Source organism: Passer montanus, unplaced genomic scaffold (genome assembly GCF_014805655.1).
Source record: "Passer montanus isolate IOZ18808 unplaced genomic scaffold, ASM1480565v1 scaffold57, whole genome shotgun sequence".
NCBI classification, from domain to species: Eukaryota; Metazoa; Chordata; class Aves; order Passeriformes; family Passeridae; genus Passer; species Passer montanus.
Window position 1 is genome coordinate 3,400,141 of NW_024370705.1, and position 23,574 is coordinate 3,423,714.

The 23,574-nt window shown below is 46.0% G+C and overlaps 2 protein-coding genes across 2 annotated transcripts; one reads left to right on the forward strand and one right to left on the reverse strand.

Moving 5' to 3' along the window:
• The first annotated feature begins 537 nt into the window (after nt 1–537).
• Nucleotides 538–2,033, forward strand: POP5 (POP5 homolog, ribonuclease P/MRP subunit). The gene is made up of 5 exons (XM_039725805.1): nt 538–608; nt 677–819; nt 894–1,043; nt 1,490–1,573; nt 1,750–2,033. Exons 1-5 carry the CDS (start codon nt 589–591, stop codon nt 1,854–1,856), a joined length of 504 nt encoding a protein of 167 aa, XP_039581739.1. The 5' UTR covers nt 538–588; the 3' UTR covers nt 1,857–2,033.
• Nucleotides 2,034–2,342: 309 nt separating this feature from the next.
• Nucleotides 2,343–22,995, reverse strand: RNF10 (ring finger protein 10). Its single transcript, XM_039725804.1, has 17 exons — nt 22,424–22,995; nt 16,645–16,847; nt 13,982–14,181; nt 12,887–12,977; nt 11,674–11,858; nt 11,460–11,596; nt 9,847–10,007; nt 9,394–9,522; nt 8,980–9,238; nt 8,611–8,744; nt 7,964–8,081; nt 7,572–7,673; nt 6,955–7,089; nt 6,037–6,134; nt 5,750–5,810; nt 5,440–5,598; nt 2,343–4,551 (listed from the first exon to the last, which is right to left on the reverse strand). Exons 1-17 carry the CDS (start codon nt 22,581–22,583, stop codon nt 4,475–4,477), a joined length of 2,409 nt encoding a protein of 802 aa, XP_039581738.1. The 5' UTR covers nt 22,584–22,995; the 3' UTR covers nt 2,343–4,474.
• Nucleotides 22,996–23,574: the final 579 nt, after the last annotated feature.

Below are 23,574 nucleotides of genomic sequence, written 5' to 3' on the forward strand. Positions count from 1 at the left end.
TCCAGAGGAGGGCTGCGGAGCTGGGAAGGGGTCTGGAGTGTGTTTGTGAAGAGCGGCTGAGGGAGCTTGGGGTGTTCAGCCTGGCGGAGACTCAGGAGGGACCTTATCGCTCTCTACAAGTACCTGAAAGGGAACCGGAGCCAGGTGCGGATCGGGCTTTTCCCCCAGGCAACAAGCGACAGGACAACAGTGTTAAGCTGCGTCAAGGGAATTTTAGGTTAGTCATAAGGATGAACTTCTTCACAGAAAGGGTGATCAGACATTGGAATGGGCTACCCAGGGTGACGGAGGTGTTGAAGGAAAGACCAGACATGGTCAGCTAACATGGTGAGAACTGCTCATAGCCGGGCACGATGGCCTCAGGTCTTCCACCCTCAGCGATTCCGGCTCCGTGACCCGCGGGCAGCTCGCGGCCGCACCGCGCACGCGCGGCCCATAGAGGGAGGCGGGGCCGCCCCGCCGGCAGCGGCCGCGCTGTCCTCCTCTTGTCCCCGCCCCTCCGCGCCGCCCATTGGCTACAGCGCGCAGAGGCGGCTCCCCATTGGCCGGGCGCGCCGTCCGTCCGTGCCGCGCGCCGCCGCCGCCGCCATGGTGCGCTTCAAGAACAGGTGAGGCGGGGGGGGGCCGCGCCGCGGGTGCGGGCGGTGCGCGCCGCTCACGCCGCGCCGTCCCGCAGGTACGTGCTGTGCGAGGTGGTCTCGGAGGACCCGCGCTGCCGGCAGTGCATCGAGGACCGCGCGCTGGGCCTCGCCGTCAGAGACGCCATCACGCGGGTGCACGGGGACTACGGCCTGGCGTGCTGCTCCATCTCCTTCACAGGTGCGGGCCGGGCGGGCGGGCCGGGCCGCGGGTCCCTCCGCTCCGCTCCGCTCAGCCGTGCGCTGTGTCCGCAGTGAAGTACCTGAACGCCTACACCGGGACGGTGCTGCTGCGGTGCCGCAAGGACTCGTACCGGCTGCTGTGCTCCGCGCTGCCCTTCGTGCGGAGCCTGGAGAGCCGCGGGCAGCGCTACCCCTGCTTCCTCAACACGCTGCACGTCGGAGGTCAGCTCTAACCATTCCTGCCACAGTCCTCCTGTGTTACTGACAGCAACTGCTTTCAGCACATCTAAATAAGAAACAGGCACCAGCAGCTCTTTTTTGAAAGCCTCGTTAATTTTGTTTGACGCTTCATTACATTTATCACAAAGCCAGAGCAGCAAATACAATGTTACATTATTTTAAAATATATTTTCAAAGGGTGGTAGCTTCTGTATTGTGAAAATTAAGCCCCAGGGGAACTAACAGGCACTGCATGTTAGAAATTATTACTCCACCACTTAACCTCAGCAATGAGAAATGACGTTACAGCCCCTTTGTAGCATTCACATTAACAAACTTGTTTCATGGGGCATTTGTCACTTGATACAATGCTCCTCTGGAAATACGCACACAGCTCTGAAACATTTGGTTGTGTAGATTGTTACATGCTATTCTTGTGACTTCCACAGGTACCATAAGAACGTGTCAGAAATTCCTGATTCAGTATAACAGAACACAGCTGCTGAGGTTGTTGCAAAACTGTACAAATGAAGGTGAGTGTCTCTAGCTCCTTTCCTAAAATGTAGCCTCGGTTCCTGGGGGTTTTGTAGGATGTGCTGGGCTACTTCTGAATTCTTGGCCTGAGAAATGTTTGTCTTTCAAAGTGGAGGACAGTCCAGTGTATGTGAAGAGATCAAGTAATAACCCTCTGTTGCTTTCTTTATTGCAGAGGAAAGACAGTGTATACAGAAGTCCTTGTTGAGCTGTTCCCTTACAGAAGAGCAGTCTCAAAGTGGAGATGAGGAGGAGGATGATGATGGCACAGAGACAGACTGAATGTCCCTTGTTACTGTTCACCTCTATTCTGTACTTGTTTAATCAAGATGTGACTGGTTATCTTCAGTGTTAAGCAGTGCAGGGGACTGGAAAAGCATTTGTTCATATTTAGACTTCATTCCCCATTCCAAATGTTTTTAAACAAATTTTTTAAAAATAAAACAGGATTTCTCTTAAGCAGGCTACTTGCCTATTTCACTGCAGGAGTCCAAACCCCTCCTGAGGAGTGCAGCAGCTCAAGGTGTTCTTCTTGCTGAGGTAGAAGGGTGCTTTAGGCAGTTGGCACAGACAAGGACTGGAGTTACTCTCCATCATACAAAAAGCATTAACATCTGCTTTTTACTTTAAGTGCACTGTTAGCCACAGGGCTATCACTGTTTTGAGTGAGAAAAGCACCACTGTGTACACAGGAGCAGTGAGTGCATGGAATGTATGGCAGAGCTGCAAGGCTCAACTCCATCCCCCCATAAAACTCATAGGTACAAGTACTGCTTAGATATTTATTAAGTTTACACCAATCAGTTACAGGAAAGTAGCATTGCTGGTATTATCTCGAATCCATAGGAAAACAAGATACAATTGAAGATGCTGTCCCTGTGGGGACAGCCCCTGCAGCAGGGACAGCCTGCCTTGCCCACATCACTTCCCTTACCCTAGTGCCTGTGGCATGTGGAGGTGAGTTACACCAGCTCCAGCTATTCTCTCTTCCCAGTGCAAAGAAAAGTTGACTATAAATGTGCAGAGATAACAGAACACAACAGATACTGGTTAGACACTTAAGTAGTTACTCCTGTTCCTTAGCTTAAAATGACTTGCTGCAAACAAGCTTCACTGCATATTTAAATCTTAGTTGCTTTCTCTGCCCTCACCAATTGTTTTCCCATATGCATTTAAAGTACAGCAAGACCTGTTACCCCTGTCAGGTGTGTTGTCTTGGTTTCTCTGCAGGCCCCTGACAAGCTGTACTGTCTTCCACTGAGTGGGGTTAGTTGTGACCAAGCGTGAAGTCAAGCTGCTTTCAAAGAATGCCTTGCAGGTGTTTCCTCTATCTTCCTGTAGCAGTTGGAAATATTCTGTACCTCCCCCCTCTCCTGTTCTTTCTGGTTTACAGCCACATGTGATGGACTCTGGTACCAGTTTCCATGAGGCACACAAGTGGAGCCTGTTGCTCTGAAATGAAGCATCCATGTACTGACACCAGCTTTTTAAACAGGGACACAACCACTGAGTGCCAGTGGTGTTGGAATACTCCAGGTGCCTCAGACACACAGTTCCTGCTCAGATCAGTGTCAGAGGGACAGAGCCCACTGCAGCCTGTGCCACTGGGGCTGAAGACAACCCAAGACAGTCAGTCTCCCTCCCTAAGTTCAGTGGTACTTTGTACCAGGGCCCTGTAATTAATTTTGCCAGCAGGAAGGTAAAATGTGAGTCTCTGCAATGTTCCAGGGCTCCACACTGCTGTGACAGTTCAGCTGCAGCTGTGTGTGATTCATTGCAACTGTTGGCCTTGACTGGTACATTACACCTAAAATTCATTTATTCAACAAAATCCACACCACTTAACTCAGTAGCTCAAATCAAACCACAAGCAGTGCAGAATGTGACCACCCAAAGAAAGAGCAGGGAGGGGTCCAGAGGAGACATGTTCATAGCACAGATCAACTTAAATCCCAGAACCAAGCACATACAGGCCCTTATCCCAGTACAAGAGAACCCCAGTTTCTTGCTGGGGTGTAAAGTTATCTACAGACTTCAGCTAGCAGTTGTTCTTCCAACTCAAGAGCAGCCAGTGTCAAACCATCATTCAGAAGGTTACCAGGAGCCCTAGAGGGGAGTGTTTATTCTAGATGATCAGGTTAAAAAGAATGAGTAGCCCATGGTTGGCAAAAAACAAAAAAAAGTAGCAGCCTCACTCACCCACAATAAAACAGACCTGAACAACTGAGAGAAGTCGGGAAGTTCCTTCTACCACTAGTGCCATTTTGAAATACAAAAATCATCAAGCCACTTTAAAACCAAGTAGCCAAGTTCTGCTTTACACTCACCTCAGCTTTTTATCTTTCCAAGCCAGGAGAACAGGAGGAATTCTTGCTCTTTAGAAAAAGAACAGATATAGCAGCTAACACTCTAAAGCCAATAAGCTGTTTTGCCTGTATCCAGTGCAGCCAAAACCAGTTTCTCAAGAGAGCAGTTTGACAGCTTTACTGCAACAGCACTACTGTCAGTCAGCTGGACTTCTGCCCATGAATAATTACAGAAAAATAAAGGCTCTCTGCCTTTTCTCTTGGGTAATATTGCAGTACTTTGGCAGTGCCACACACCTGTAAGGACTTTCACACTGCTAATCATGCCCAAAGGACTGACTCAGCAACTAGAAGCCTTGGCAGATTTGTCTCTGGGTTGTTACTTTCAAAACTCTGTTTCAGTATAAATTCATTAAGCAGTTGGAATCAAAACATGTTACTTCAACATATACTGTCATGGTTTCCTCCTGAAGCCCCTAGAAGTCCTGGAAAAACAAGTTTAGGCTGTTCAAATTTAAATACTTAAACTATAGCAGCAAAACAAAGCAAAATTAAAAGAAAACCAGGAGAGGAAACTTCTCTTGAATAGCAGAATCACTTGGTGTGAACAACAGAGGTGCTGAACAATAGCTTCTGCTTCTGTTTCTTTCTTTTCTTGCCTCCCTTTTCCTCTGTGAAGAATTAAAATGATGCTGTCATTCTTAAAATGGAACAGAAACATCACACAGAAATGATAAATGGTCTTCCCTGGCTTAAGTGGCTTCTACAGATCCACAGCACTTACTATCAATTCACTGAACACCAGACAGTTTAACAAAAAAATGACTGCAGATGAACTAAGGGAGACTCCATCACACTGAAACACAATTATAAACATGCCTTAATGATTGCAAAGTTGCTGTTGCAACAGCAGATCCTTGGACTGCAGTGTCCAGCAGTTTGCCTTTCCAACAAGTATCACTTTGATACATGTCCAAAAAAACCACAACTGGAGCAGACACCACTGAAACTCCCAGGCCCTCCCATCCAACTCTCTCTATCACCCAATGCAGTCTCCAAACAGAAGCCAAAGCTAAACATCAGAAATGAGCATTAAAAGTAAGTTTCACCAGCCAGCACCAGGGTAAAGTTCACCTCAATTTGTTTCACACTGCCTAATTTGAAATTTCAGCCAGCAGTTACCTTGATATTTTGGTCAAACTGAAGTGGTAGTTCATCAGCTCAGGTATTTTCAGTTTAGAAATGTATAACCTGAACATCCTTAAGATAAAGCTCTAGATTCCAATAGAGACATGGCCAACACGATTGTCAAAAGCCACCTTTGCCCTCACAGGATTCTTTGCTAGTTGGAGATCTCAGCTCCCACTACGAGGCTGCTTTAAGCTGACAGAAGCCCTAGTCAAGCTGTTCAGAAACCACAACCTGACAATTTTCAGAACTGTTCTCAGGCCAATTTTTGGTCCCCAAAATTGCTGCTTTCACTTCTCCCAGAGGAAGAAGGGGAAATACTCAATTTCTTCACATCAGAAAGTTTTCCTGCCCTTCTCCCTGGCCTTTACCTGACAAATGATCAGCTGTGGATGGTTTGTCCAGTTTCAGGAGGGCTGCCTCAATAGCTTGGCTGAAGGAATTCTGGAAGCTGGGCACAGGTATCCGGTCAGAGCTGTCACTTTCTCCATCACTCTCTCCAGGCACAGGGAGTGCCAGAGTGTTCTCATCTGAAAGAGGGAAGGACATGCAGAAGGCTGTACAAAACTTTCACCACACAAATGCCCTTCCACACTCCAGATCCTTCTTTTGAAGTTATAGGATTTCTCACATTCAGGTGCATGGTAAAGAACCTGAAGTACTACTATCAAATTTTCTTACCTCTTGTCTTTGGAGCAGGTTTAGGCCACGTTTCTGGTTTTGCCTTTCCAACTCTCAACATCTATCAAAACAGTTGTAAGACATGATTAAACTCCACATACTTGAACAATCCTGCAGACCCCTTAAGTGGCAAAAAAATCTAGAAGCCCCTTCAAGCACTCAAACCTTATGATATCTGCCTAAGATTTATCCCACATTGTTCTTGTAGGGGAAGCAATTATAGTCTCAGCCTAATTCCCAACTAAGACAGGTAATTCTGACAAGAGTCACTCTGCTACATGGTTTACCTGAGCAAAGGAAGGGAAGGGAGACTCTTCTTCCAAGCTTCCACAGAGCAATGGGCTGACCTGGCTGGCAGCAGGTGACAGAGGAGTTGGAATAGACTCTACAGAGAAAGGAACTGAGAATTAAAGCCAGTTGCACTTGGCCAAGGCAGTCATTATGCTGCTTATCAGGATGTAGCAGAAATAAAATTTTATTAGCCTATGTAATTACTCATTTTGATCTCATTAGTTCTATCCATCAGTCACACAGTGGGATCTCTCAAATTTCCTCAATCTTTTTATTTAAAGCAAATTTAAGTTTGCTTGTGGTTTTCTTTTGGGTTTTTTCTGTTTGCTTGAGCAGTTTTGTTGACTTATTTTGGGAAGCTGGGAGGGGGGTGCTTTTTGTGGGTTTATTTTAGAATAATGTGTTGGAGAAGATGGAGATGATAGAAGGGAAAAACGCCAGTAGTGTTTTCCTGGCAAACACAATTTTCTTCCCTTTTTGGGGAAATTGTTTCCTTTCTTCTGCCTCATGCAAAAGATGGGGTAACTACAGTGCAGCTCTCATATTGTCAAGGTAGAGGTAGTAAAAAGCAGACAAAGGAACAGAAGGTTTCTTAACCATGTCTGCCTTTTGTGTATTATCTCATAGGCAGCCTAGGAAAGAATCACAGAATCACAGAATGGTTTGGGCTGGAAAGGACTTGAAGACCATCTCAATCCACCACCCTGCCAGGGGCAGGCACACCTTTCACTACACCAGGTTGCTCCAAGCCCCATCCAACTTCACCTTGAACACTTTCAGGGATGGAGCAGCTGCGCTTCTCTGAAAAGAAGCTGTCTTTGATCAATATTGAGAAGTTTAGCACAATGACCTGAGCAATAGATCCCAAAAGAATGATCAAGAGCTAGATGTGATGTGTTTTTCCAGATGCTCACCTGTCTGAAACACAGGGCTTCTGCCAAGAGGAGACTGAGAGAAGCCCTGATGATCAGCGCTGGTAGTTTCTCCAGGGCAAGAGGTAAAAGCAGGGAACTGCTGCAGATTCTCTAGAGCAATATGGACCTCTGGATCTAGAAAGAGATTTTAAATTAAAGCACTACACAATGTGGGGGAGGACTGTCAATATGCAAGTCATTTCAGGAGTCTAGGAGGTGCCAACTCATTTCTTTCCACCCTCTATTTGGAGACCAGTACAAGCCCTGCTGCTGGATGGAAGCAGTTTCTAGGCCTTTTTTTGCTTTCTTCATTTTTCACTTCACATCGTGATTACTATAAAAACAGAGCTATGTACAACATGGAGATAGCTGTGCCCTTGAATGCCCTCCATCTCTCCCAAAATGCACAAGTATGCAGCAATTGCATAACATCACTTAACATCCTGACTAAAACAGCTTATGTTTTTCATTACAGACATTGTTCCTAATACTTTGTAATCTTGTTCTAAGTACCCACCACAAACTACAGGCCTCAGAGTTCATCCTATAGCTCAAGAAATCTGCTCAGCAACCAAATATGACTGGAAATCCACCAGTTATGTGCCACCAGCACTTACATTTGCCCTGTTTCTTGTTCTCTTCCATCTCAATCCTGCGCTCTCGCCGCCGTTCATCGCGAGCTTTCTTCTGCCGCAGGCGTTTCCTCTTCTCAAGGTCATCTAGGAGCAAAGCACAATACTGGCTATCAAAAAACCCACACCACTACTCTGGCAAGGTTTCCTCCAGCTCTGAGAACAACCTTATAACACATTAGTAACAAAATATGCTTACAAACAACATATGCTCTTCTAAGCAGTTGGGATTTTTTATTCTTTTTGTAACTGCTGTCTATGGAACAGTGAGCTGGGGCTGCTCTGTCCAGCAGTCACCAGACACTTGGTGCAAGAGGAGTAAAGCTCTAAAGTATATTCTCTTTTCTACCATTAAAGGGATAAGAACAACTACAAACCTGAGAACAACTCTAAAGTCTCCTTGGAGATGACAGGTGGCTTCAGAGCCAGTTCACAAATGCTGAACTCACAGGTGAGGGGCAAGTGACAGAGGTAGCGATGACGCTGTCTTATATCCTGATAAAGAGAGTGATATAGCACCACAAGGACCAGAGGCAGCCATGGTGATGAACAGAAATAGAATGCACAATATTCATCAAATCAAATGGAAAAAAATAGCACCAGTGACACAATAGTTACTTTAAAAACTACAAACACATGACGGATGCCCTGAGTCAGAATCAAATGTTCCAAGATCTCCACCAGCTACATCATAATCAGACTTGGATGCAATTACTCCAGCTTGCTTACTGATTTTTATGTTCTTCCTCCCTTCTCGCTCACATCGCTGGAAGAAAATTCCGCAATACCAGACTTGCAACAATTATTTTTGCACTGAACCTTCTAGGAAAAAAAATCTATACTGCAGCCTACTTATCAAAGGCAACGTAAGGCCCAGCAGCTTCCAGAGATGCCCTTCACAGATTAGCACCCCTACCCATTCATATTTATTATTTCTTATACTACTGAAGAGAATCAGGTCTCCTCTACAATGACCAACCTGCCAAAACAAGGCCCTTAATTAATAAGAAGATAAAATAACTACCTCTGTCATGGAGTAGCCAGTTATCTCCACTACAGCTGCAGTTATCTTCTCTGGACTCTTCTCCAAGCTGCCATATTCACGCACAAGGCATCGGACGTTCACAGGGTGAAGGTACATGCACTGCCCATCCTCAGCTGAAAGGCAACACACCAGCATCACTCCTTCCTTGCCTGCTCATTTTCAGTACCCTTCTCCCCACCTCAGGACATCCTCCACTAATAGAATTAAAGCTCCTTTCTGAATTCCTGTAGGACTTTTATTTCACAGGGGTTATCTGTATCTAATGAACTGACAAACTCATTCCTCAAGGGGGGGGGTCTCAAAGGAGGCATCTCTGCCCCTGTGATTCCAGGATTTCATTGCACTGACCTTGATAGAAATAGTAAAAAGGAGAGTTGCCAAGATGTCCACTGCTAACTGTGTCTTTAGATTCTTGGCAGCTTGTTTCAGCTAGATTTGGTTCCTCTGCAGTGCTCATAACAGGTTCTCCTACAGTGTCCACCTCAGGTACTTCCTCCTCATCCAGCACTGCCTCTTCTACTTCCACAGGAGGTGAAAAGGAACTTGCCAGGTCAGAGGAAGGCTCCACAAGCTCCTCATCAAATGCAGAGAGATATTCCACATCACACTACCACAGCAGAGAGGATAGAGTTAGCACCACGCCACCTACATCAAAGATTATCATCTCTGCAAAAATCTCTGGCACGAGCTCACCACACACTGCAGTGTGAGGTGGCAGAATTAAGTGTTAACAGGATCTGCCAGAGCAGATTTGTCACCCACCTTTTTCTCTTGGGAAACAGCAGGCTCCACAGCTTTGGAGCTTTCCAGGACCAGTTCTTCCACAGCTGCACTGACCCCAGCAATGCCATTGTTTTTATCCTGGTCAGCAGACAGTGCTGTTTCTCGTTCCTGGAGATCATCCAAAGAGATCAAGCTTCAGTTTGCCATTTAAGCAAGGAGACCACCTCCACAGTTATTTTTAGCCTTGCCCTGGCATTCCTTTACTGGAATACCATCCCATAAAAACCATTCTGCTGTGTTATCCTGAACACCACATCAGATGCCTGGGCCCAAAGGCTACAGTCTCCTCCAAGGTGTATAATGCTACTCCAGCAGCAAACATCAGCAACTTGCTAGAGACCAGAATAATCACACACCACCATACAGCAGAACAAGGATGCTCAGCACACTCTTAAAAATAAAGCTACTAAAAGGCTCCCAAGAGGTTGTTACCTTCAGCTCCTGGATAGCTGCCTCAATGAAACAGGCTTCTGGGGTGTGTTTTTCTTCCTCATACTGTTTCAGTAATGCTGCTTTCTCCTCCAGGATCACCAGCTGCAAGACCTGCTCCCTGGATGCCAGAAGCAGCTTTGAATACTGACTGTGCTGGTCATCTGCACAGAAGGAGCACCAAATAATTAATATCTACATGTAGGGCCACCAGTTTGGAGTGCTGCTTCTTCAGAAGTTTTGTTACTGCTCCCTTTGTGAGTTAATCACTCAGGGCAGACAACACTCAGCAAGAGTTTGATAGAGACTCCACAAATTACCATTGTATCACAAGCTGGTGTCACACAGCTGCTGACACCTCCCCCACACAGCAGCTCATCTGCCACTTCACCACTGAGTTGCTACACATCAGTAAAAATGAAGCCTAAACTTCCACACTGTAGGAGCATCACCTTTGAGAAGCCTTGAGGGCGTCAAAGCTTCCTGAAACACTGCAGTCTGCAGCTTCTTCCTCTCTTCTCAAAAATACTGCTGCTGGAAATTTCTGCAAAGCCTCTCTGGCTTGGCTCAAACTAGTTCATAAGCCCATATGTATTAAAAATCCATACACAACATTATTACAAGGTTTTTACAATAAGCACAGCAGAAAAATAAACTAAAGAATTGCAGTTTAGCAAAAGGTGACAGCAAGTTACTTTACAGCAACCACAGCCTCCCACATTAACACAATTCCTACATTCACTGCTCTCCAAGGGTCTAACCTTGCCTACAGACACCAAGTTAATGGTGAATTTTCTGGCTTTAGAGTGTTCTCAAATCCTGTATTTGTTTTCTGTTTGTTTTATGAAAAGACTTAAAGTCCCCTAGTTTCAAATACTGAGAATCATGTAAGACCACAGCCTGAGTGCTGGATATCATCACACGTTAGAAGACTCTACTTTTTCCAGAGAGTTTAAATGCATGCAGCCTTTCCTAAATGTGACTGCAAAACTAAGTGAGCCAAGACAGCCCACAAAGCAGCAATGTTCAGTAAAATTATTTCTTTAGTCACAAAATTTTTGCGATACTAACAGATAAGATGATGATGAGTTAGTCACACTCTTGCCTGGAGAAAACTGAAGATGTCAGGCAACAGATGTTTGGAATAAGGTTTGCAATAATTTTGATTATTTCCCTATAGCAGTCACTGACTTCAGTGGATAAGTGAAGATGATGAAAACCTTGTTGAAGATTACAGCCTTGAAATAGTTTAGACACAGAGACAGTTATTTTTGTGAAGCTGTACAATGAGTCAGGAGGAAAAAAGTTAAGGACACCAAAGAGCCAATAAAAGCAGTAAGAGTCACACCAATGACTGCAGGATACAAAGGACACATCAAACCATAAGCAGTGACTGTGAAGGCAGGAGTGTGCACTTCAGTCACTTGAAGGGACACAGCACACAAGTTAAAGCCTGGACAGAAAACCAGTGTGAATAGGAAGTTTACTGTTAATGTGTGGTCATCAATCTTTTCTGCTGCTAAGCCCCATGTTTTGCAGCCAGGGTAAATCATCTCAACACAAATCCTGGTCAGTCAGAAACAGGATTCCAACCACCAGGGCTGGGATACACTCACCTCTGATGTAAACAGGCTGCACCACATTCATCCACTGGGATTTGGGCAGTGCTACCAGAACACCCTTCTCTCTTCTCATAAGTTGCATTGTAATGGTATCACCAATTGCATACTGACGTGTTTCCATAGCAACAACACTGCAATGTATGGAGGAGGTTAGCAGTGCAAAAATAACATTGCAAAAAGATGCATGATTTCATTAATATCGTCTCACCTCTTGAGATCCTTCTTATGAACAGAGCCATAACAAATTGGACACTTACTCCAGGCCTTCTCACTCAAGGAGAGATAGTGAAGGATACATGCCCAGCAGAAGATGTGCCCACAGCGGGTGATCTTGGCAGCAGTTGGTGGGTACAGACATATGGGGCACGAGGGCACTTCATGGCTACAGATTCGCTGAAATGGCACATGAGAACAACAGTACAAGTTTTAGACTCAAATCACTTCCTGAGATCCAGAATAAGCCACCTGTAAGATCTACTCTAATATATTATCTTCCAGCTCTTTAGACTGTTTATTTATCAAGAAATTAGTGCACTGTCAACTAACACCTTCAGACTGCACATGGAATAACCTTCTAAGCAACCCAGCTTATTTCTTATGTCTTATTTCTGCTCAAATGACATTAAAAAGTGAGTCTTCTTGCATTTCCCCTCAGGTATTCATCATCTTTAAGAGTTAGCAGCATCCTTATTATGTGAATTCAGGCAGTGAGCAGGCAAGCGAGCTCTGTGGCCTCTCCCACAAGCAGACTTGTGCAGCCCTGTGTAACTGTGAGACTGAACTTACCCACTTCCATGAAAATGCTAGGTCTAGTCAGACACTTTGGTAGCTTCTCTGTGTGGCAGAGACATAACTGCCAAGCAAGCACCTAGAGTTTTCAGCTCTCTTGTAGTGGCAGGTAACAGTAAGCCTACCTCCTTCTCCACCTACACCATGCACCAGACTGACTTGGCAGATATAAATTGCTGCTTGAGGCAACCCAAAACTTCTGACCACAATTCTCAAGAGATTTTCCATTTTGTTGCTAGGCAAGATAGGCCACCTATGCACAGAATAATTCTTCAAAATTCTACACTCTAGTCCTCTTCTGTGGACTCATGCCCAAGTTTTCTGTTAATATCTCGATCACAAGGACTCTGTCTACAGAATGTCAGATACTATTTTTGATGAGCTCCCATCTGCGAAAGCAAGAAGAAGCTGCTAATTTTCCTAATAGATTTTAGCACTTCTCTTTTCCTGTCATGAAAGTATTTCATAATATATTCCATGACAGATCTTTCCCAGTATTGTGGGAGTGACAGAAAAGGCCTCAACTCAAAAACAGATGAGTTTTATGTAACATCACAGAGGGAAAGAGGTAGTTAAAGACAGGTTGAGGTTCTTAAGAAGGAAAAAAAAAAATCTAGCCCATCACAACTGACCACTTGCTCCACAAAGTCCCAGTTGACCAAGGTATCTGGATCAGCAAAGTGGACTGTGTAGTCCTGTTCTTCAGAGACAACAAACTGGCAGCTGGGGAAAGGCAAAGAGACAGATGATCCACTCAGTTGTTTCTAAAAACTTTTTGAGAACTATTCTATAGGATTCTCTCAGCTTCTTCTTTGTCCAGCAGAAAACTGCTGGATGCAGTCAGTAACTTCTATCAATAAGAAATCAAGAGCTCAGTTCACAACCAGATTTTCAGGACACAGGTGTGTCTGTTCAGTTAGACACAACATCACACAGTAAGTACAGAATGAGCCAGGCAGACTGGTTTTCCAGAAACGTGTAGGAAACAGTCAGCTGCAATGGGGATCTATTGAAAAACAGGGAATCCACAAGGGGGAAAATCTTGTCACAAAAACTACAACTACTGGGGTTCCTGCAAATAGACTTCACTACAATAAGCCACAAAACCTTATGGAGAAATCAGAAGCATCAATGCTGAAAATACTTTTTATCTTTAATATTATCAGAGATAGAATGTCCTGAACACACTTCAAATTCTGGGGAAACTGCCAGTCAAAAAGGAATTCAGCTGCTAGGTACCATACTGATCATTATTTGGGTTATACTACATACTTTGGGGCCCACAAAATAATCAGCATTTTAAGAACTAAGACCCATATAAGTAATTGCCTTTGGGACGTAAAAATTCAGGTTAACTTTCATCTAGCAACTGTTACCACTTCTATCTCAACAAATCAACTTTTGGGAAAAAAAACCAACCATCTTCTATAAGGAACTATACAGATATTCCCAAACAGGAGTGTCATGTCCCAAAGCCATGCTTGAGAATTTGAGCAGAGGATTTTTGTTTGTATCTAAAGGACTCACTCCAACAGATATCTTGCATATAGGTGAAGACAACATCACTTTAAAACATAGACATTACCACTAAAAACAGTACAGAAAGGTAATTTTATCCTGGAAAAGACAAGACAATTAGTGAAGTCCAACAGAACTCCCTGGCTTGTCACCCCTTACAGCTCCATGCCTCTGCAGAAGTCTAAGAGCCCCATGGATCTCTCACTCACTTGGCCTGCAGGAAGAGCTCCTTGTTGAAGGGTTTATGTCCCCACTTGTTCCTTTTCCCCCAGTTGCCATGTCCATTCCCATCAAAATGTCCTGCTTGGCCACGGGGTTCAAAGGTGAAGTTCAGTAAGTGGTTCAGATTAATCTTCTTGGGACCAGAGAACTGGGCAGGGCTGAACTCTGCCCGTTGAGCCTCTGCTACCTAAGAGAGAACAGCATTTGTGAGAAATTGCTGGAGTTTACAGCAAAGGCATCAGTGCAGGGGGGCATCCAGGCCCCATCAGTGACAGCACACAGCACATGCAGCATCTACTCACTCACCTTCTCCCATCCCTGTTCTGCAAATCAAGTAGTGCAGTTAGAAATGCCTGAGAACCTGAAAGTGAGTACTCAGTGCTCTTACCCCACACTGAGCAAAAGGAGTTAAAACAACCACAAAAACATGTAAAAGCTGGCAAAACATAGTCAAGAAGTTGTTCAAATCCTGACAATACTCTTTTGGACAGTAATACAAGACTGATTACTGTTTGCACAGGCTGTACTTGTTTTGGTTAGTTTTCATGTAATGAATTAACAAATCAAAATTCAGCAGAGGCAGCAGGTGAATTTTCAGCCAGTGATCTAGGTGAGAAGTGCTGCTCATCCATCAACACTGAAAAACCAGAGTATCAGTTAAAGCCCACAAACACTCTAGAGTATTTAGACCCACATCAGCACAAAAGCCTCAGTCTGGTTTTACCCTGATATCAGCAAGGCCAACACAATTACTTCTGCAATACCACTATCACCTGTAAATTTGTGCCCCTGAACTGGTTGGACACAATCAATCTTCAGAGGGCAAACTTTGGCCTGTTTAGAAGGCTGGTTGGCAGAGTCCCTTGGAAGGCAGTGCTGAAGGGCAAAAGAGTCCAAAAGATTGGACATACTTCAAGAAATCTTAAAGTCACAGAAACATGCTGTCTCCTTGTGCCAAAAAATGAGGGAAGACCAGCCTGGCTCAACAGAGAGTTTTAAATGGAACTCAGGAAAAAAAGGGAATTTATGACCTGAGGAAGAAGGGATGGGAGCTCAACAGGACTACAAGGATGTCATGAGGCTGTGCAGGGAAAGAAGTGAAGGGCCACAGCCTGACTAGAACCTAATCTGGCCACTGTTGTAAAAGACACAAAGATGTTTCCATAAATATATCCGCTACAAAAAGTGAGCTAAAGAAAATCCCCATGCTTTATTGGATGCAGAAGGAAACCCAGTGGCAAAGGGTGAGGAAAAGGCTGAGGTACTTAATGCCTTCCTTCCCTCAGCCTTTAACAGAAAGGCCAGTTGACCTCAGGGTACCCAGTCCCCTGAGCTGGAAGACTGGGACAAGGAGCAGAATGAAGCCCCCATACTCCAGAGAAAGTCAGTGCCCTGCTGTGCCACTGAGACACCCCCAAGCCCATGGGGCTGGATGGGATCCACCCACAGGGAATTAGGGAGCTGCCAGCAATGATCATCATTTACCAGCAGCCCTGGCAAACTGGGAGGCCCCAGCTAACTGGAAGTCAGCAAATGTGACACACACCTACAAGAAGGGCTGGAAGGAGGATCTGGGCAATTACAGGCCTGTCAATCTGACCTCTGTGATGGGCAAGGCTATGGAGGAGATTATCCTTCAAGCCATCACACAGAGTGTACAGGACAAGCAGGGGATCAGGCCCAGCCAACATGGGTTTATGAAAGGCAGGTTCTGCCTGACTAACCTGATCTCCTCCTGTGACAAGGTGACACAGTGCATGAGGGAACAGCTGTGCTGGATGTTGTCGGCCTGGACCTTAGAAAAGCCTTTGGCATGGTTTCTCACAGCATTCTCCTGAAGAAAGTGGCTGCCCATGCCTTGGATAAGCACACTACTCCCAAGTAAAAAGCCTGTCTGGATGGCAGGGCCCCGGGAGCAGAGGGACAGGGGTGACATCCACCTGGGCCCCCACGAGTGGGGTTCCCCAGAGCTCAGTATCTGGGCCAGTCCTGTTTGAGGTCTTTATCAATGATCTGGACAAGGGGATTGAGGGCACTCTATGCAAGTCCACAGATGACACCAAGCTGGGTGGGAATGTAGATGTGCAGAGGGATCTGGACAGCTGGACTGACTGGTCAACACCAGTGACGTGAGGTTCAACAACACCAAGTGCCAGGTCCTACACCTGGGTCACAACAGCCCCTAGGAATGCTCCAGGCCTGGCAAAGAGCAGCTGGAAAAGACCATCAGAAGAAGACCTGGGGGTGTTGGTAAACAGCAGCTGAACATGAACCAGGTGTGCCCAGGTGGGCAAGGCAGCCAGTGGCACCTGGGCTGTACTAAAAATAGTGTGGCCAGCAGGGACAGGGCAGTGAAATTGTGTCACTATAGATTTTCACAAAAAACCCATGTCACATGTACACATCTTGGCACATACTCCTCAGACAGCATTTTGCTATCTGCCTGGAGCACAGCTAAGAGCACTCCTCTTCTGTAGCTGCCACATTGCTCTGCTCACACTCCCTCTGGCATCTCAACAATCTTAGCACTCTTATTACTGTCTCCCTTCCCAACCCTGGAAATGAACACAGCAGACCTAGCTAGGCAGGTCAGGGTGATCCTCTCATGCCAGGAAAGGAGGCCTTGGAGTCATGGCATTGCACTTCTCACCTCATCTCGTCGTCCACCATTAGAAGAGCTAAAAGTTTTGCCACTCCCGCCACCGCCTCCCCTTTGAGGGGGCATCTTGTTAAAAGCTTTGCTTTTCTGTGAACTGGAGCGACGGGACTGACTGGAAAAGTTCTCATTTTTTGAATATGAAGTTTCTCTTTTACGATTATAACGCTGTTTGGGTCCACTGGCATTCTTTCCATCTGAAAAGAAAATAAAAGAAAAATCAGATCAGCAGCTTCAGAGTTGGCCCCAAGTAGTGCACCTCAGCTAAATTCAGCACCTCAGCCCAGAGATGAGCTCACCTCAGCCACTGTCTTAAGTGGACATTATAGTGGACATATCAGGACATTAAATCCCCCAGCAACCCAAACCACTTCATTCCCATCATTGTCTAAAGAGCTGGTCAAAGAGTTTTAAAGAATATATTTGCCGTGCTCTAGCTTTTATAAAAGAAAGTTGAATTTCTTTTTTCCAGATTTGGAATTGCCACCACCAGATATTAGTGCATTATCCAGTACATTAAGTTATAAATATCACCATCACACACCACATCTTCATACCCTGTTACAAGAACTAAAAACTAGTTGTTTTTTTCATTTAATTTGCCTAAACCACACAATTTATCTTATTTATTCACACATTAAATACACTGTACAAATACACCACTGTACAAATACACCACTGCCTGCATTTTTCTTAAAGGCTTCCATTGCCTGTTTTCAATCACTTCTGCACTTTTTGCTTAAAAGATCCCAGCAGATCTAATTCTATTTTAAAAATACTTTTGTGTCATCAGGCCAAAAAATGCTAATTGATCTTGAAGCACAAACCAAACACTTTGTGGCCTTGCAGGGCACATACCTAAGATCTAAGTACTAAGTCCACCAACCTATGCAACAACAACTGTCTGCCAAAAATTGTACTTAGCACACCATTGACCCTAACATGGAACACAGTGGTGAAGCACAAACCAAAAAACTGCAGGAATAAAGAGCAGAAAAATCAATCCAGCTCTTTAGAGGGGTGTTCTGTGCCTCAACAGCTGCTATATCAAACTGCTAGAACAGAGTTAATACTATGAAAGTATTTCTGCAGCCTTAACACAAGATCAGAGCTGCCCAAGGACACAACAGGCTGCAGGCTGGGTGCTGAACCCAGCACTTCCACCACCTGCCCCAAGTTTTATTTGTAGCAGAAGTACAGTGATAAGCTCAGAAACAAAACTCCTCAGGCCCCACAAGACATCTACCCACACCAGCCAGCCCCAAAGTCACTCTGGATACTCAGTAAACATGACACAAACAGCAAGACCTCACACAATATCTAGGTGCACTTCATAAAAACCTATTAGTTTCCCTTTTCCCACTTTGCAGTCTTCCTCCCCAGCCCTTAACATAAATCTTACGTGGCAGGCAAACACCTCACTGTGATTCAGGATCACGTTTCTCATATGGGCAGTTTCATTGCCAGTGGTCCCAGTTTTTCCCTTTCCCAGCACCATTTCCCATCTACTCAAGCATTTAAAACAGCTGGAATGGCATCATCCACATAAAGTATCTTTTGTCATTTTAAGTTTTTTCTTCCGCCTGCACCCCCAGAAAAGGTGAGTTGAGAACAGGATGTGTTATTGTACATTACTGAGGATCCAACCTCAACAGAATAAATGAAACAATAAAAGTGGCTGGACCAGGTTCTGTGCTGGTCTGCTGTTTCTTGCACTTGTCAGACTCCTCTGGCTGCAACTACAGCTAAAACAGGACACTATCATTACTTTCACACGATGTGACAGGCCCATATTGCAGACAAACTTCATCATCAGAATTGGTAATTTACTCTGCTATTCAAAAGGCTGATCCTTTAATTCAGAATTAAACCAACTCTGTCAGAACCACAGCTGTGTAACTCAAACACATGCCTGCAGAGCTGGCAGTGCTTTCATGCACATCAGGCTAAAAGGACATGGCTTGAGCATTATCAGGAAAAAACACACCAGAAGCTGCCAAGTACTGAGGGTGTGACCAGGTCTGGCTGAATGATTAGACAGACCTTTTTTGAGAATATTTGTAGGGAAGAAGGAATAACCAACACCTCTAAGTCTCTGGTAAAAAAAAATAAGGAGTTTTGAAGCAGTTTCAACTACTCCTTAAATTACTCAGGAGCAGAACTTGTCAGCTCAGCCACTCTCTTAAATCTGTAATTTCAGCAAATGCACTAGAGGGGCAGATGCCCGTTGTGCCTGTACCACTTTGCAGTTTCCCTGCCATTTTCAAATGGGGAAAAGAAACAACTCAAAAAAGTCAGTCTAAAGCGGGTGTTTACAAGTCCCTGAACAAGGAACAGCTTACCCCTGGAGCTGACAGAAGAATCTCCTACCACTTAAAGTTTTAATCGAGTTACTCACCACCAACTTTGTCACTCAGATGGTTTACACACATTCCTGTCATGCTCTAGGTCCTTTTAAGGCACCTCCTGGAGCCTTTGGGAGTCACTTCAGTGACGCTCACATTTTATAGGAAAGAACTCTCCACTTGTGCCTTTTTTAAAAGGACACTACAACAGTCTAACAATGCTTCAGACCTCATTTTACAGGTGGGCAGTTTCACACCCCCACCACAAGAACAGCTGACCTCAGCCAAAGCCAGGTCCATCAGAGAAGCAATGGAATTGGTCAGCAGACAGCCAGGAGCTTGGAGAATGCAGCTGTAAACAGCTTTTCCCTACCCTGAATCCAAGCAATGCTGTCTCTCCCAACCTTTCCAGCATGCCACACGTCAGGGAGCTCTGCTTTCTATCATCCATCCCTGCACCCCCACAAAGGACAGGGTAGAACAGGCTGCACTCTGGCACAGAGAAAAGTGGAAGATTCTCACTGCCATCCTCTCTTGTGAAATCCCAGTTTTAAGCAGGGTAAGTTTGGATTTGTTTGTTTCTTTTTGGCAAATGAGGAACTAGCAAAAGCCAGAGTGCTGGTGAGGTACTTACTCTGCACTCAGGTCCTCAGTTAGTCCTTTTGCTGTTTTCATGGCATCTAATATGTGTGTATATATATATATATATATATATACAAATTATGTGGATTTATCTACCCATTCACACCCCAAAATACTTAAAAAAATACTGCCTGTATAATTTAAAAACAGTAACAATAAAACTCTTCTGGCATTTTGGAGCAAGGCCTGAGATTCCTGGTTTCTCCTGCTGGATCTCCAAAGATCCAGAGAGGGGAGATGAAGCTCACAGCATCAGAAGCAGCTGTAGGTGACCCCTTGGGCACTGGAGCTGGGGTGAGAACTGCTGTTTCCTTCCACCTTCTTCCCCCTCTTTTCTTTGAGCTGTGCTGAAGCCAGCAGCATTGCATAAGGGGTCTGGGTCACACCAAAGCCACAGGGTGGTTTCGTGAAAGCACAGAGCCACTGCTGCTGCCAAGGCAAACATCCCAGTGAGCAGGAGGTGACTGAGCTCTCACAGCCAGCCAAGCAGCCCACTCTGCTGTGACAGGGCCCAGGAAGGGTTGTGACAGCTAACACTGTCCATCAGCCCCACAGCACGGCACAGAACCCCAACAAGCCTTAGCTGCTTTATTCCACTCTAACTGGATGTGATTCCTGTTGGCACGCTAATGCAACATAAAGAAACTTTTCTGTTAGAAACTCAGTTTAATTTAGTCTCTGAGGCCAAATTTGAAAGATAGGAGGAATCAAACTCCCACAAATACAAGGGAATACAGTACTCTACTCAGCCAATTTCCAGATGCACTGGAAGAGAGAGAGAAGCTACCACAAGGATTCAGGAATATGCATTTCTTCATTTCCCCAGCTGGACAGCTGCAGCAGGTAACTTTGGAAAGCACCAAATGGCAAGTGCTTGACTGGATTTAACCCAGTGACCAGCTGAGGAAGGTCTGTGGTCCATAGGATTACCTTCCATTTCAGAGGAGATGCAAGATTTCCAGAACACATCCTATACCTCTCCTTAAAGGGGTGCACCACATCAGCCAAAAGGACAGTGATAAGGAACTCCAGAAAAAGATTCCATATGGTGACATGCCAGTGTCCTACACCCAACAGCCATAAAATCATAGCCACAGTTTTGTCCAGCTGCATCCTGTGCAGTTGTTTGCCCTAATTTCATCAAGGGAATCTTTTTGTTTAAGTTTTCAGTACCCTCCAGTTAAGATATTCCCAAATAAACATCTACTACTATGAAAAGAGATTTGAATTTGTCCATCTCTCTTTGATGCCCTGTAAAGGAAGCAACTCATCCCTCTGCCCTCCACTGTAGTTTGGAAACAAGCATCACTAAAGTGGAATTATGCTATGACAAAATTATCCACTGTTTTATTTAAAAAAAAAGTCTTAAAAATTTTTGGTGATTATTTAATTAAAAGTTTGGAGTAGAGAAGAACAGTCATGAGGATTCCTCTCCCCACTGCTCCTGGGCTACCAGTGCCATTATTTCAAACCTGTGAAAGGTGATACTCCACAAAAATCACTTAATATTTTTATTCTGGGCTGGAACAACAGGCCTTTTACATCCTTCCTCAGATACATGAAGGGATACCAGCCACAGCACAAACCATCTTAACCCCTTCCTGAAGGACGTTTGTATTCTGTGAGCAATCCTCCACAGAGCATCACACACTGCTACAAAAGCTGGAGTGGGGAGGTGTCTCTTGGCAAGACAAGGACAGAAAAAATTCTTCTTAAAAAGACTTGCAAGTGGTTGAATTCGAAGTTAAAATTTCATAGTAATTGCACAGTTACACCACAAGCTGGGGAGCTGGGGGTGAGTCACCTCCCGTGTCCCACTTCTGTCAATCCTGGGGAAGTGGCTCATTAATAGAGGTGAAGAGCAGGTAATACTTGGATACCCAGGACATGACCATGCTTAGAAGATCCAAAAAGGAGTCAACAAACACCTCCAAGATACTTAATTTTGTTAACCCTCTGGAGTGCACTCCTGCTCTCTCAGAGGCCTCAAGGAATACAGCTGAAACAAACCACTGAGAGGAAGGAAATTAGTACAGCAATGGTGGTGTAGCAACCTGTTGACACACTCTCATATACTTACAGGACTAAAATCACCAATTTTAATCACTACTACCCCATTTCTAGATTTTAGGGGAAAAAAATAATTTAAAAAAAAGGGTTGCCAGGAACCCTCACACACTCACTCTCTTCCTAACTTCCTAAACAAGTTCAGAGAGCTATGTGGGCTTAGCTATTACCTTGAAACGATGACAAGACCCACACTGGCTTCTGACAAACTGCTCTGTCAGCAGAACCAGCTGTTTGCAATCGCAGGTGAGACACTTTGGGCTGGATGCCAGACGAGCAAACAGCAGCCGGCCAGCTCCGAGCTCCCCCAGAGCAGGTCACTGAAACACCGGGGCCAGGGCAGTGCTGTGTGCGGCACCAGCCCCCTGCGGGAGGGGCAACAACACGGGGACAACACAAAGTTAAGGGACAACATAAAGTTAAGGGCCCTATCCACAGACACTGAGGAACGTTCTTACTATAGCACCAGGGCTTTAGTGCTCAAGCTGCTTACTCTACTAATGAAGATAAAGCATTAATCCTTAAGGGAAGAGGAGAGTAGGAATCCCGGCGAGCAAAGCCGGAAGAGGAAGGAAAAAGAAACCAAAAACAGGCAGTGACCCGAAACGCCGCCTATTAAACGCCGCCGAGACACAAACAACCCGAGGAGCGCAGTTCGGCTGCCCCACAACCCGCGGGGCCCACGGCCGCCCGTGCCCGCCCGCCCCCACAGCGCTCACCGCCTTTGGGCTTAGACTCCCCCGCGGCGGGCCCGGCCGAGGCGGAGCGCGGCTGCTGCCCTTTGCTGCCGGCCGAGGACGCGGGCGCACCGGAGCCGCAGGGGCTGCTCCTCTCCATGGCGGGGGCTGCGGCAGCGGCGCCGGGCGGGCTCTGCAGCATCAACGGGCGCCCCGGGCGAGCGGCGGCCCTGGGCGGGGGGGCACGACGGGCGCTGGCGGAGCCGGCGGGGGCCCAGGCTCATGGCCCGCGGGGGCGACCGGCGGGGGCGGCGCAGCGCGGACTCGGCCTCCTTCATGGCGACATCTTCTCGCTGCTCCGCTCGAACCGGGGAAGGCCGCGGGAGGCCGGGCCGGGCCTGCGGGGCTCCGGGCGCGGGGGAGAGAAGAGCTGCTCACGGAGCCCCGCGGGGCCCGGCGCTGCTGCCGCCCGAGGGGTCGGCACCACCCCGGCACCCACCGGCTGCTCGGCGCCGCACCGGCCCCGGCTCGGCCGCCGCTGCCCCGTAATGGCGACGAGTCGCCCGCAGCAGTGGCCGGACCCGGATGCAGCCGGCCCGGGCGGGCCCGCGGGCATGACGGGATTTGTAGTCCCGGGCCGCGCGGGGCGCGCCGGGAGCCGCGGGCGGGCCCAGGCCGAGCCCCCGCCTCAGCGGGACGGAAAATAATTTAATATAAAATCATTGCTCTCGCTTTGCAGCAAATAACCGTAAAAGTTAAAAGAACAAACAAACAAGAGTATATCATCAGGCCTACTCGAAGTGATATTTTTCAACCTTTCCCTCAAAGTAAAAGGGGGAAAAAAACCCACAAGGCAACTCGGATCCTAAAGGCATTTCTTTTAAGCTTTAAGATGCATTCTTAAATGCATCTCCTGGTGCCTTTTCCATTATTTTAGGGATGAGAGCATCAAGTTCTGTGAGAGAGCAATTCCCAGCTTCTTAAAAAAGAGTACGGGTGGAGGATGTGAGGGCACCTTTACCCCGTAATTCATTCCATGATGTGAGTGTACAGCCCCTCAGGTAAAAGCTTCACCACCAGTTTTGTGTGCACAGGCTCTATAACACCAGCATCATCAACAAATCCAGGAATTTGTGTTTTACTGCCTTTTTTTTTGAAATTTATGTTTCAAACTGATCCTCTATATTCACTGA